Source organism: Miniopterus natalensis, chromosome 4, assembly GCF_054644295.1.
Source record: "Miniopterus natalensis isolate mMinNat1 chromosome 4, mMinNat1.hap1, whole genome shotgun sequence".
Classification (NCBI taxonomy): Eukaryota; Metazoa; Chordata; class Mammalia; order Chiroptera; family Miniopteridae; genus Miniopterus; species Miniopterus natalensis.
In genome coordinates this window covers 64,975,118-64,989,183 of record NC_142084.1, presented here as the reverse complement: position 1 = coordinate 64,989,183, position 14,066 = coordinate 64,975,118, and the positions used below count along the sequence as shown (strand labels likewise).

At 54.1% G+C, this 14,066-nt stretch overlaps 1 protein-coding gene across 1 annotated transcript in view; it reads right to left on the bottom strand.

Annotated features, from left to right (window-relative positions):
• Positions 1-3,537: 3,537 nt before the first annotated feature.
• KDM4B (lysine demethylase 4B) overlaps positions 3,538-14,066 on the bottom strand; it is a 129,631-nt gene continuing 119,102 nt past the window's right edge. The window contains exons 17-24 of the mRNA XM_087816674.1: positions 13,359-13,435; positions 12,996-13,051; positions 12,655-12,763; positions 8,718-8,903; positions 8,475-8,639; positions 7,935-8,054; positions 6,955-7,047; positions 3,538-5,696 (exon numbers count right to left, since the gene is read on the bottom strand). Of these exons, the coding sequence (XP_087672800.1) occupies positions 5,523-5,696; positions 6,955-7,047; positions 7,935-8,054; positions 8,475-8,639; positions 8,718-8,903; positions 12,655-12,763; positions 12,996-13,051; positions 13,359-13,435 (980 nt within the window). The 3' untranslated portion in view covers positions 3,538-5,522. The remainder of the gene's footprint in view (positions 5,697-6,954; positions 7,048-7,934; positions 8,055-8,474; positions 8,640-8,717; positions 8,904-12,654; positions 12,764-12,995; positions 13,052-13,358; positions 13,436-14,066) is intronic.

The window sequence follows — 14,066 nt, the reverse complement described above, 5'->3', positions numbered from 1 at the left end:
AAGATACCCCAGGTCCTAATTCCTAGAACCTGGGACTATGACCTTATTTGGGGGGGAAATGTCTTTGCTGATGTAATTAAGTTAAGCATCTTGAGATGAAGAGAACATTCTGGATTATTCAGGTGGGCCTTAAATCCAGTGACTGGTGTCCTTTTAAGAGGAAGACTGAGAGACATTGGAGACAGGACAGACACAGACAGAGGGAGGTGGCCATGTGAAAACAGAGGCAGACATTGGAGCAATGCAGCCAACAGCCAAGAGACGCCTGTCGCCACCAGAAGCTGGGAGAGGCAAAAAGATCCTCTCCTTGAGCTTCTGGAGGGCTGCAGCCCCGTGACACCTTGATCTTGCTGGGACCTCTGCCTCTAGGACAGAGAGAGAATAAATGTCTCCTGTTTTAAGCCACCAGTTGGTGGCTTAAATATGGGGCAACAGAGCAGTGTTTGGGGGCCTGCAGAGGCCACTAAGTGTCAGTGCCACATAAACTATTTCCAAATGCCCCATTTGTACCCACATTTTACTGTTGTTTCTAAAGTAAATAGACTGCTGTGGCTAGTGGGGTAGAAGACCCTGGTTGGCCCCTCCTCCGCCACCCTAGGAAGTTGCTGGGAGGGGAGTCATCTGTCCCTGTCACCTGGTGAGCAGCAGGATGGATGCTGCACTGAGGAGACACCAGGCATCCAGATACTCACCCTTCCCTGCCACGCCTCCTCCAGCCACCATGTGTCCCCGCCTCGTGCTGCCTGTGGCAGCAAATAATTCTTCTTTTCTCCATTAACAGAGCAAAAGTGCTACGTAAATCAAATTCATAAATAATGCTCCCTGAGGAGGGTGCCAGAGCTCCCCTCTTGGGTCAGGGGTGGCCTGGGGGTGGGGGCAGAGAAGGCACCACTGGCGGTGAGGAGTGGGGTGGGGAGCAGACACACGGAGATCTCAGCACCATCATAAAAGGCACGAACACCGGACTGCAGAGGCCAACAGAGGCCCGAATCCTTTGATGCCCCGGCTGAGGTGGTCACTCGGGGGGAGGGCTTGGATACTAGACATGCGTGGTTCTCCAGCCGTGGAGAGCAGGAGCAGAGGTGCCAAGCCGCGGAGGGCAGAGCCCCCGGTGGATGGATGATGGGTGAATGGAGGGTCCCTGCTCAGTCTTCTTTCTGCCTCACTTCTTGTCGGGGGAAGTGTGCTAGGACTAGGGGCCTAGCTGGGAGCTTTGAGAGACAAGGTGGGTCTGGGCACTGAGGGCTGCCCCATGGGAGAATGACGCTGTTGGAGGCACCAGGCGTGGAGGTTGCCACCTCCCACTTACTCTAAGTCTGGGATAAGGACTATTTTTTTCTGTAAAGGGCCAGATGCTAAACATGTCTGACTTTTGGGGTCAGGGGGCCTCAGTTGCTGCTGCTCAGCTCTGCTGTTGTAGAATGAAAGCTGCCACAGATGATGCTAAGTGAATGGTTTTGGCTGTGTTAATAAAACTTTATTTATAAAGATAAGTGGAGGGCTAGATTTGGTCCAAGGGCTTTAGGTTGCCGGAGCTTTTACCTAGGAGGATGGGGACACTCGACACAATGTGCCCCTGAGTTTTCTGATAGGACATTCCTTAAGGGGTTGGATCCATTTAAATGTCACCCCCTTAGAAGTCTCCCTGACATCCTCTCTGCCAGGACTCTACCTGTTTTTGTCCTTCAGGGCACATGTCAGAGATGTATTTGTGGTCCCTGATGCTTCCATGCTCTGCCTACTTTCCTGAACGCTAAACTCCACAAAAGCAATGCGTGTGTCTCCCTTTTGTTCAGCAGTCTCCTCAGGTCCTGGCACAGGGCAGCTGTGCAGGAAATATTTGCCGCCTGAATAAATGAGTCAACTCTAGTGCTGAGCACAGGGCCCAGTGCCCAGGGCAAAACAGACCCCATTGCCTCCACATGGCTGCACAAGTGGGATCCAGCCCGGTGTCCCCACCCTGGTGGCAAACACCTCCGTTTTATACTGTTTCAGAGAATGATGGGCCATCTGCAGTCGTGCTGACCACCTGGGTCTGCTGTCTGCGGCCCCATCCCAGGGCAGGCTCAGAGGACACCGACCTGTCCAGTCAATAGTGCAGAGGCCCCCATAGCAAATGGGGAAACTGAATCCTGGTGCTGTTGAAGGCAGCTTCTCTCTGAAAAGGAGGGTCTGAGAAGTGGGGTGAGAGGGTGGCCGTGGCTGGATGGACATTTTATCAAAAGAAATCTCTGCTCAGGACACCATTGCCCTATAAGGACACCCGCTCTGCAGAGGAAAAGCTGAGGCTCAGAGAGGGTTACCCCATGTCACTGGCTGCTCTTCCTCACCACCCTGGGGCCTAGTCCTGAGTCCCCTTCTCACCAGTCCAGTAAACATATCACCTGTGAGCTGACATCTCCTAAAGGCTCTACCCTGGCCCCCAGACCCGTTTCTTCTCGTAGGGGATTGTGTTCAATCCAAGCTGCTGATCTCTCCCTACTCCCAGCCTGCCCCATCCCAGTTCATGGCGATGCCATCTTTCCAGGTGCTCAGTGCCCTTCCCTCCACCTTGATCCCAGCTCCCACCCTCACCCCCAGGCTGTCCTCCCTGCAGCCGCCAGAGGGCGCCTGTGAGCACCAGAGGCATGTCCCATCCCTCCTTAGTCCACTGCCCTCCAGGGCTCCCACCTCCCTTGGGATAAAGGAACAAGTCTTCCCTGAGGCCCACAAGACCTTGCATGACCTGCCCCTATTCACCTCCTTGCCCTCACCTCTTCCCTCTCTCCTCCTTGCTCACTCTGCTCCAGCCACATAGGTTTCCTGGCTGCTCCTCCAACATGTCAGGCAGTCCTGCCCCAGGACCTTTGCACTGGCTGCCCATGGCTCACTTTCTCATCTCCTTCAGGACTCCCAGCTAAAAATATGACACCACTACCCGCACATCCTACCACATTCCCCTTTGTTGTTTACATCACAGTTGACATCCCATACATTTTACTTACTCCCCGCCTCTCTCACCGGTGTCAGCTTGAGGGCCAGGATCGGACCTGCTGCGTTGCTGCTGTTGCCCAGTACTTGTTAGATGAGTGACACGTTCACAAATACCAGGGGCCCAGACACATCTCAGGGCTGGGAGACCCCACTGTCTCGCATGCCCAATAGATGCCCACCACTCAGATGTCACAGGAACTGGGCAGAGGCTGAGAAGGCAGTAGGAGAGGATGGCCATTTTTTCCAGACAAGAGAGGGATCAAAGACAGAAGGTCCTGCCTTGATTGTCTTGCAGAGGGGGCCCACTGCCACAGCTACCTCTGCTACCTACAACCCTGAGAGGGGGACCAGAAAGCCTATGTGGAGTCGTCTGCAGATACAAGCTATGAAAATCCAGCTTGGGAAGGAACTGTCCTCCATCCTGGGGGCTGGGAGTCCCTGAGGAGTCAGGACCTGCTGAGCAGCTCCACAACCTAGGGAGCAGGTTCTGTTCCCCCTGGAGGAGACGGCCATCCCACCTCCCAGGCACCACTCAGAAATGAAGACACACCAACGACATGGACCTGTAATCGCAGTGCTCATGAGCCTTTAATTCATTATGAACCTAGAGGCAGGGAAATTAGGCAAAAATACAGCACATCCTTAATCTCAGGTTGGAAAAAAATCAGGGCGGGTGGGTTGTTTTTGCACATAGACACATATATCTTTGTGGGGAAATGTGTTTCCCCTTTGCTGTGCGGCAACTTGTCTGCACAAGTCATCCCGGAACCCATGACAGGGGTGCAACCCAGAGACCCTGCCACAGGGCTGGCTATCCCTCAGACCCCTTAGGGCCCCAAGGACCACAAGGGTGTCTGCCTGCTTCTTTTTATTTTCTTTACAATATAAATAGCATTTTCAAACTACATATGAATACAGTGACGGCACCACCAGGCGGGGCTGCTGCATGCAGAGGGAAACCCCCACATTTCGGCTGACTCCCCTCAGTCCCTCCCCGCCCCCGCCCACTCGGACACCTGCCCTCCTCCCCCCACCAAGGAAATGAAAGGTTCTTGGCTCATTTACATACTCTCCATTTTCCTTAAATAGTTCTCTCTGGCCTGGTAATCATTAGAACACTTTTTTTTAATTAAAAAAATTTTATACACGCAAATGACGCTCTCAATCCTGCAGGGGAGAGCAGGGACAGCAGAGATAGAGAAAGTGGGCTGAGCTGGCGGTGTCCTTCCCAAGCTCATGAGAAAAGCGTGTTTTTCTCTCTCCTAAATTCAACCCACAACTCTTAAAAGGCAGATTTCCTTCCAGTTGAAAGCAGTGATGCCCTCTCCATCTCTCACTTGCTCTCTCCCAGACACAAGGGTCACAAAAAGGACAGAGGATGCTGCCAGCCCCTCAGGGTCCCAGGAGGCCCTCCCCATGCCCCCATACCTACGTAGGACCCCATCCAAAGCAGGGGCACCTGGGAGTCCGGGCACACAGGCTGGACTTGGGCCACCTGGAAGGCCTGATTTGGCTCTGGGTCCTCCCTCCCTGGACGCCAGGTGCCCACCTGCTCCGGGTGCAGGAAGTCGCCCAGGCTTTTAGGGCTCCCTCCCTCTGAAAAGGCTGAGGGACGCCTGGGTTGCACCAGGGACACTCAGTCTGCACAGAGCCCTCTTGCATACCGCAGGCCTCAGCTGTGGAATGGTTCTCATGGGGGAAGAAGCAAAAGATGGAACAAACCAGAAGAGACTTTATTTTGCAAAGGCGCTCTGCAGACAGGAGGGAGGCTCCTAGATACCCGTGGCCAGCACTCGGCCACCAAAAGGTACTCCAGCCTCCTCCTGTCTTCCTCCTGCCTGGCAGAGAGGGTCCGGCACTGTGGACATTGGTGGGGACCATGGTGCCAGCCGCTCAGATCTCCATGAAGTTGGGGAGAGGGCAGGTGACAGGGTGTTGCCTGGCGCCTGGCACTGGGTGTCCTGCGCCTCCCCCTCCCAGGCCTCACCGCGCTGCCCTGCCTGCCCGCAGAGGAGTAAGATTTTAAAACAACAAACAAAAAAATGAGATGCTTCTGTCTCCCTCAGCATGTCTCAGTTCTGATAAAAAGAACGTTTTTTGTCTTGTTTTGTTTTTAAAGCCACAAATCTAGAAGACAACTTTAGGGAATTTTCCCTCTTCTTTGTTTTCCTTTTTTCTTGAGTTTTTTAAACAATAGGTATTTATAGAAAGAGCCTCACAAAGGTGATTTATGTACAGGAGTCACAATCTCAAAGGCTGCTCAGGAGGCAGGCAACGCAGTAGCACCTTTTCGAGAAGAGCTTACGTGGTTTACAAATCTGAGTAGTGGGGGTGTTGAGAGCCCCAGCCGGCCCCCCCAGAGCCGGCATGGCCCCACTCCCTGAGTCCGGGCTGCTGCCAGCGTCCTGCTTGCTCCTGTCCCCACAGAGCATGGAGGTAGCCTCTCGGGGCAGGGAGGCGAGGACAGGAATTCACAGCAAGCAAATGCCAGGGCCCGCTGCCGCCTGCTTTGCTGGGCCGAGGGGTGGCTGGGCGGCTGGCTGGCTGTCTTAGAAGGGGGCCCTGGGCCGGCACTGTGCCTGCAGGAGGCTCTCCATGAAGGCCAGGTAGTCTGGGTTCCGCCCCGAGTCCTCGGTGCGCGGGGTGCCCACCCTCGGGCGCTTGGCGGCCTTTACTTCCTCTCCTGAGAAGACGCTTTCTTGGGGTGCCCCGGTGCTGACTGACTGTGGGGGAGCAGACAGCACAGGAGTTAGTGCAGAAGGGGGTGTTATGGGCTGAAAGTTTGTGTGTCCCCAAATTCCTGTGTTGAAGCTCTTCCCACCAGTGTGATGGCATTAGGAGGTGGGTCCTTCGGGAAAGCATTAAGTCATTAGGGCGAGTCCCTTATAAGTGGGATTAGTGCCCTTGTAAAAGGACCCCAGAGCTCGCTCTCTCTCTCTCTCTCTCTCTCTCTCTCTCTCTCTATTCTATCTCTCTGCCACATAAGGGCAGCAGAAGGGGGCTGGCTGTGAACTAGGAAGAGGGTCTCACCAGACACCAGATCTCCCTGTGCCTTGGTCTTGGCTGTCCCGCTTCTAGGACTGTGGGGCATAATGTTTGTTGTTTAAGCCGCCCAGTCTAAGGTATTTGTATAGCAGCCTGAACAGATTGAAACGGCTCCACCAGGGCACCTGGCTGGAGTAAATGCCTGCCCTGCTGGGGGCCAAAGGCCACTGTCTCTCACCTAATGACCTTCCAAGAGGGACAATCAGTCACTGGGGATGGCTTCTTGGTGCTCCTATCTCTGTGTAAACCCCCAATCCTGTGCGTGAGCCTCCCAGCAGGCGGGCCACAAAGGGGGCCCTACACCTCTAGTCACTGGCCCCTAGAAGGGACAGCGGCCAGGCTGTTCTGTCCCACAGGTGGCTGTGAGGAGTGGCTGTGCCATCCAGAGTGATGGAGGCACAGCTGCTCATTCCCCAAGGGAGCCTGGTGTCTGAGGTCAGCTGTGCAACCCCCACCAGCTCTCACTTTGAACTCATTCACCCACAGCCCCAGCTGCCTGCTCCTCAAAACCTGGTCTTTGGATTAATCTCAAAGAAAGAGAACAGTGACAGGCTAGGAGAAAAGGACAGTCGCGACCAACCTCAGGGACTCACTGCTCCCTTTGAAAAGGAATGAGCTTTGGAAAAGTGTTTCTTTTTGCACTGCCAACCTTGGAGCTCAGATTTAGTGTGCAGGTGGCAGGTGCACCAAGTGCAGGATGCGTCACAATGAGTCTGGCTGGTGCAGCTTTATCTCCTCCTCGCTGCGCTGTCACTGGGAAGGGTCCTCCAACTTGCCCCTACCTGCCACAGAACATGCTCACTCCCTGAGAACCACCCTCAGTTGCCCCCCAGGGGGAGCAAAAGCCAAGGCAGGGAGGTCACGGCCACATCCCCATGACTACTAAGGGCCCCTCAGGGCAGCTTCTCCCCCAGCCCACCTTGTGCAGCCACTTACCAGCCGTGACCGGACCCTCTTGGGCAGCTCCTCATCCAGGGTGAAGATGTCGCCGCGCTTCACTGTCAGCTGGGACCCATCTTCAAATTCCACCTGCCCAGGGGCACAGTTCTCAGACCGGTGCCTGGTGCCAGTGACTGACTCCCAAGGTCCCACCCAGGGCCACTGCTGCTCAACTGCCAAGAAGGGTGCTGGCTCACTCATAGCCCCACTCACCAAGGGCAGGAGGGGAAAAGGGATGTGATTAAAAATGATGGAGGGTGCAGACAACATAAGAGAAAGCAAAACAGTAAAGAATTCGCAGCCATCATCTGTGATTGCTGGGACATGCATGGTTTTTCTTCTAAGATTCCACACTTGTAAATGTTTTCTCTTCTGCAATCATGGGAAGAAACTCACAACTATCTTCATATAAAAAAATTTTAAAAAATCGGCTCAGCCAGTGTGGCTCAGTGGTTGAGCATCGACCTAGGGTCCAGGAGATCAAGGTTCGATTCCCGGTCAGGGCACATGCCCGGGCTGTGGGCTCGATCCCCAGTTGAGGGCGTGCAGGAGGCAGCCGATCAATGACTCTCTCATCATTGATGTTTGTCTCTCTCTCCCCCTCTCCTTTCCTCTCTCTCTGAAATCAATAAAAATATATTTTTAAAAAATCAGAGGGGCTTGGGGGAGGAGGGATTGAGCAATTAAAGAGGGGGAAAAAATCAGGGACACTAAACTGTATATGCTTTAAAATGATTAAAAGAGTACATTTTATGTTATCTATACCTTCCCACACACAAAAAAAAAAATCAAGAAAACATTTGTAAAGGGGAAAATATTAGACAATTTGAGGCCCCTTCCAGCTGAAAAATATAACAAGCCCTGACTTTCTAGGTTAGGTGAACAAAGAGCGATCAATCCCAAACAGGACACTCAAGGGTTCCCCAAGCCTGAGGGCCCCCCTGTGTCCTGTACCTGGGAGACAGGGCCCTGCTTACCTGATAGATGTGACTGGTCACAGAGGAAATGAACTTGGCCTTGTAGATATTGCCATCAGTCCACCGGAGTTCAACAAACTCCCCCTCAGATGGGGGTCCCAGCCGGACACAGTCTCTACTCTGTTGGAGGCAAGAATGTGGTGGGAGGGGAGGTGGTAGGTCCCTGGGCATCAGTGCCCGTGGGCTCCTTGGGGTTTAGATCCTCCCTGTGCTGTGCTGCCTGTGGAAGCCAGCGGTGCTCTCTGCCTGAACCCTCAAGCAGCATGAACATACACAATCGGGTGCTGGGCAGGGGATGGGGGCTGGCTGCCACTGCCCACCCTGGAGGGCCTCCCTGCTGTAGGCTCATCTGGACTGACAAAGCTTTCTGCTCTGTTTCTGCAGAAACAGGCAGTGCTTTCCCTGCAGGGGGCCTACAGCCTGGACCTGTCCAGTGGGGTCACAGGTGACCCTGGACACAAGTGACTCCTCTAAGGGACTGGGTCACCTCCTGACTTCCTAACAGCACCCCTGCCCACCCTGTGCCCGCCCACAGCTCACGGTGATGCTCTCTGGGTACAGGTTGTCACTGTAGGACCCATCATCAAAGTTCACTTCATAGAAGGTCTGCGTGGTGGTGCCGATAACACGGCACCGGTAGTAAAGCCCATTGCGGTTCTTGGTGATGACCACCTGGCCTAAGGACACAGCCCTCAGGAACTGGACCTGGCGGTGGAGGGAAGAAGGCTGTGTCAGCACTTGGGCTTAGGGTAATGGGAGGGGGCGGGAGGGCTGGGCACTCACGGCATGGCCTCCCGACTTGTGCTTGAAGCAGGTGATGGAGACGACGTAGGGCCAATCATCTGGCTCCATGAGGACCCCGGCAGCGTGGGCGCAGGTCACGTGGAAGGAGGTGGAGCAGTGCTCGCAGGAGCACTGGATACATGCCCCAGACACCTTCTTCATCCGCTTCCGGCAGTACACGCATTTCTGGGGTGACATGGAGAGGAAATGGGCTCATGCTGGCACCTGGTGCTGGGAGCCCCCCACTGGGCCTCCAGGACCGTCTCCTGGGAGTGACCCTAAGATCCAGGACTGGAAGGCAGAGGCCCTGGCAGCCTGGCATTGGCTGGAGGCAACCTGGGAAAAGCCCAGGGAGTCCACGTAGTGGGACTCTGACCATGGCAGAAAGCCCCCCAAACCAACCCAGCCTGTAGCTTCAATCCCCAGGGGCATTCTCAGGATCCTTCTACACTGACCCCTCTGCAGAGGTGCCTGCAACAGGCACCAAAGAGACACAAAGTGGAATACAGTTTAGCCAAAAAAAAGCCGGAGGCACTGACACTCGCTACAACATGGATGGACCTTGAAAACATGATGCTCAGTGAGAAAAACCAGACACAAAAGGCCACACAGTGTGTGATTCCATTTATGTGAAATGTCCAGACAGGCAAATCTAGAGACAGGAAAGGGGCTGCCAGGAGTGGGCAAAAGGGAGGGATTTCTTTTTGGGGTGATAGAATGTTTTGGAATTAGAGGTGATGGCAATACAACTCGGTGAATGCACTAAGAGCTACTGAATTGCTCACTTTAAAATAGTGAATTTTATCTTAATTTTGAATAAAAAGCACTGCAGAGTAGCTTCCTTCATAAGGAGGAGGGTCTGAATGAGGCCTTTCAACCCTGTGGGGGTCCTGCGGCGGGAATGCCCCCCACCCAGAGTGACCTGCTCCTGTGGCATCAGCGTCCAGGGCCACCCCCACACCCCCAGCTCAGCAGTCGCCAGGCACACTGGTGCCCGTCACTCTGAGCATTTAATAAGTGGCTTTTATTGCTCTATAAACCATGTTCAAAAGCCAGATAAGCACAGTGGCCAAGGGCGCTGCAGGAGCTGCCAAACCGATCGATGACAATGAGATCTCATTATTAAACTGTCAATACTTAATTCTCCTGCTGGCCTGTGGGATGGGCACTGACATACAACATGCTCCATGCAGCATTACCCTCGAGTCCTGGACCTTCCGCAGAGCAGAGGTGAGCACAGCTGCCCTGAGGTCCCAGGAGGAGCTGTCCCTCCTGAAAGCCCACAGGCTTGAGATCTTCCATGTTTCACCTGCCCCACCCGAGGCCCAGGAGAAACCCAACAGCCTGGCCTGACTCAAAGCACAATTATCCCCCTGCCCCAGTGGTGGCAGCTCATTATTCTGAGTTTCTGCACCATGAAGAATGTGGCCAGGCCCCCACTACGCCAGCTGTCACAAGCTGAGCATGAGTGGGTTCGGTGTCTGAGTTTTTCCAGAACCCATCCCAGCTTGGTGAGGGGGATGAGCACATGGCTCAGGCCACTGTACAGACCGGGCCAGCCCCAACTCACCAGGACCCCCCCAGGTACCAGAGGCAGTGGCCAAGGAGTACTGGGGATAGACTGATGGACAATGACCAGGAGTGACTGTTCCCAAGCATGTGGCCTGTGTGTGGCCCCAGGAAGGTGGGCAGAAGGCTGGGCAAGCAGGAGTTAACCACTGGCTTCCTTGCGCGGCTCCATTAAGCAGTACAAGCAAGCCTCGTGTAAAAGGATTTTTAATTCATCGTTACAAGCGCTGGTAATGAAGAGGCTGCAAGCTGGAAATGTCAGATGCTCCATAAAGCGTCTGGGGGAGGATGGATCACAGGCCGTGCACCATACCATCACTCCACCTGAATGATGAAGGCTTTATGCCCATAATCACCTGCAGGCCACAGCCTCTTCCTGATGGCTGTCTGCGCCCGGCACTCCATGACTGAGGTCCCTGTCCCCCAAAGGCTCCTGCTAGTGACCACTCAGCCCAGCACCTGTGGGCATGAGGTGGGTGTCCCTGTTCCTTCCTTCCTACCAGGTCCACTGCCCACAGCCCAAGTTCTCTGCCTTCTGCCCTCCATAAGCCTGGAGGAGCATCAATACCTCGGGGCTGCCCCAGGCAGCTGGGAAATAAACCAGGCAGAAAAAGCAGCCATGCTTCAGGTGCCCCAGCCAAAGTCCCAGCTCCCAGGTGCCATGCACACATCCCTGTCAGAGCTGCCACCTCCACGTCCAAGTGAGACATATCCCCAGCATGGCTGCCACAATCTCACAGCAATGATCAACCTGAGAGCATGTACTGGCACTCAGACAGCTTAATCAGCACTTTACTGTGAGGTCCATCAATGTGCACCATGCAGAGAACTGTTACAGAGGGGAAGGCTGAGGCACAGAGAGGTCAAGGAGAGTGTCTGGAGTCACACAGCTGGCTGGCAGCCAAGCCAAGAATGGAAGCCAGCACATGCTAAGAGTCAGACTCTGCCCACACCACCCACTGCCCCAGAGGTTCACTGGGTGACCATTATCAGCAAGACCATCCGACAGAGGACAGCCACATGCTCCTTAGAGGGGGAAGCTTGACATACACCAAGAAGGGCCAGTTACGAACTCCAACAACTCAAGAGCAAACACAACCTGATTTTAAAATGAGTGAAGCACCTAAATAGACATTTCTCTAAAGAAGACGTACAGGTGGCCAAAAGGTGCATGAAAAGGTGCCTAGCACCACTGATCGTCAGGGAAACACGAATCAAAACCACCATAAGCATCATCTCAGGCTATCAAGAAGACAAGAGATAAGTGTGGGCAGAGATGTGGAAAAAAGGGAACCCTCATGCACTGCTGGTGGAAATGTAAATTGGTGCAGCCACTATGGAAACCAGTATGGAGAATCCCAAAAAAGTTAAAAACAGAGCTGATGTACAACCCAGCAATTCTAATTCCAGGTATATATGCAAAAGAAGTAAAAACAGGATACTGAAAAGATATACAGGGTGGGGCAAAAGAAGGTTTATAGTTATATGTATGGCAAATAATACATTAATAAATAATAATACAGGAATAAACTCTGTGTTTTGCATACTCACAACTGTATACACCCCCGTGTTCACTGCAGCATTATTCACAATAGCCAAGACATGGAAACAGCCTAAGTGTCCAATGATAGACAAAGAAATGTGGTCCATCCACACAGTGGAATATTACTCAGCAGTGATAAAGAAGGAAAGCCTACCATTTGTGACAACATGCCCCAGCCAAAGTCCCAGCTCCCAAGTGCCATGCACACATGGATGGACCTTGAGGGCATTATGCTCAGTGAGAGAAACCAGACCCAGAAGAACAATGCTGCAGGATTCCACTGAAAGGAGGTGCATACAACAGTCAGACTCAGGGAAGCACAAGCCAGAGGGGTAGGGGCTGGGGAGGGCAAATTGCTAGTTGGCGGGTATAAGGTTTCAGTTACACACGCTGCATATATTCCAGAGCTCTGCCACACAGCATCGTGCCTACAGTTAACAATAGTGTACTGTGTACTTAAAGTTTTGTTCAGAAGGAAGATCTCATGCTAAGTGTTTTTACCACAATTAAAAAAAAAAAAGAGGGGCCAGTTAGGTAGCAAGAAAAGTATAGGGCAGAGTGTGTGAGGCTTCTGCTTATGAAAAAGGTGGAAACAGCAAGAGCCTCTGGAGTGTGTAAAGGACATCTCTGCACAGAGACCTGGGAGCCAGGAGCCAGCCTGAGAGGGAGACTTGCTTTTCTCTGCGCACCTCTGTGCCTTCTGACTTTTGTACCTTGTGCCTTCGGGACAATTCAGGAAGTAATAGGTTTGCCCACACTGAAATTCATGGCATCTGGTTTCCTGGGACTTCCCTCCCGCCACAGGACAAGATCCAGGGGTCGTACCAGCTTCCACCGCTGCTCAGGAATGGCGCTGATGTCCACAGGGTGGCGCTCTATCACGTTCAGGAACCGAACTTCAGGGACTGCGATGGCACAGATCACATGGACCCACCTGGGAGGTGGGAAAGGGTAGGGTCAGAGGTCATGGGTGTCCCTGCCCCTTCCCTCCTGGGCACTGCCCCGTCCACAGCGCTGCTGCTGGCCAGTCAGGGTTTACAGGACCTTAAGGGATAGTTTGAATGATTGTTTGCTCCTCCTGGTCCCCCCACCCCAACTCCAGGCCCTGAGGAGGTGCCAACACCTCTCAGGACACACCCAGGAGGAGCAGCACCCCTTCTACCCACCTCCTGTCTGTTGTCATCTGCAAAGCTCCTCCCCGGAGGTTGCACAGGCAGCACTCCTGCAGGGACAGATAAGTCCATAGTGAGGGTGGCGCAGGGGAGGGCTGCCCCCACGCTGCTCTGGGGCCTGGTCCATCCCCTGCCCTTGGTCCTTACATTTCAAACTAGCAGCCACCAAAGGGAGGGGCCAGAAGTGCGCCAGGCTCCACCCCCTCACTGCCAAGGTGAAGAAACCAAGACCCTTGGAGGTGAGGCCGCCAGCCCAGGGTCACTCTGCGGGATCGGACAAGCCCAGGGCCCAGGCCTGGCTCCCCCACGGGGCTGGATGGCTCTCAGAGTACCACCCCAGCTGCAGGGGTGAGTTACCGCAGTCCAGGCGTGGGCCGTGCACCGGGAACACGTCCAGCCTTCGTTGACCAGCTCCGGGCGGATGCCGTAGCAACCTGGAAGACAGCAGAAGATGGCTGAGTCGGGACGCATCTGTTACTGCAGCTGCACACAAAGCTGACAGGGCCTTCTGGAATCCAGCCTTGGCTCTGAGGGTTACTGCTCTCACCGCCCTCTCTACCTCAGTCCAGGCGACAGCATACAAAGCAGGAGAAAGGTTGGAAACAGATGCTGGGAAGGTGAGCAGGGCCCCTTCACTGTGCCCGTCCCAAGCTCTGCTGAGCTGAGACCCTAGGAAAGTGACCAAAAAGTTGTAATAACTCCAGCCTCATGGACACTGGAGTTCAGGTCAGCAGAGCTGGGAAGGGTCAGCCCAGTGTTCAGGCAGAATAGCTACTTCTGAAACCACAAGTTAGACGTTCTGAGTCACCAAGGTGATCTGCTTTGGAACGTGGTCATGGTTCAGAAATAGGGAGAGAGCACAGAGGAGGAGGGCAAATGGAGGGTGATGCCCTAGAACAAGGGGCTCTGCCTCACCCTCGGGTCATTGCCCAGCAGCACTGCAAGTCCCTCAGCCTCCAGAGCTTGTCACCCACCAAAGAGGTGCTCGGCTGGCTGCAGTGGGCAACAGCCAGGTGCCGAGGGGTCCCCAGTGGGAACACAGGGAGAGAGCAAGGTAACAGAAAG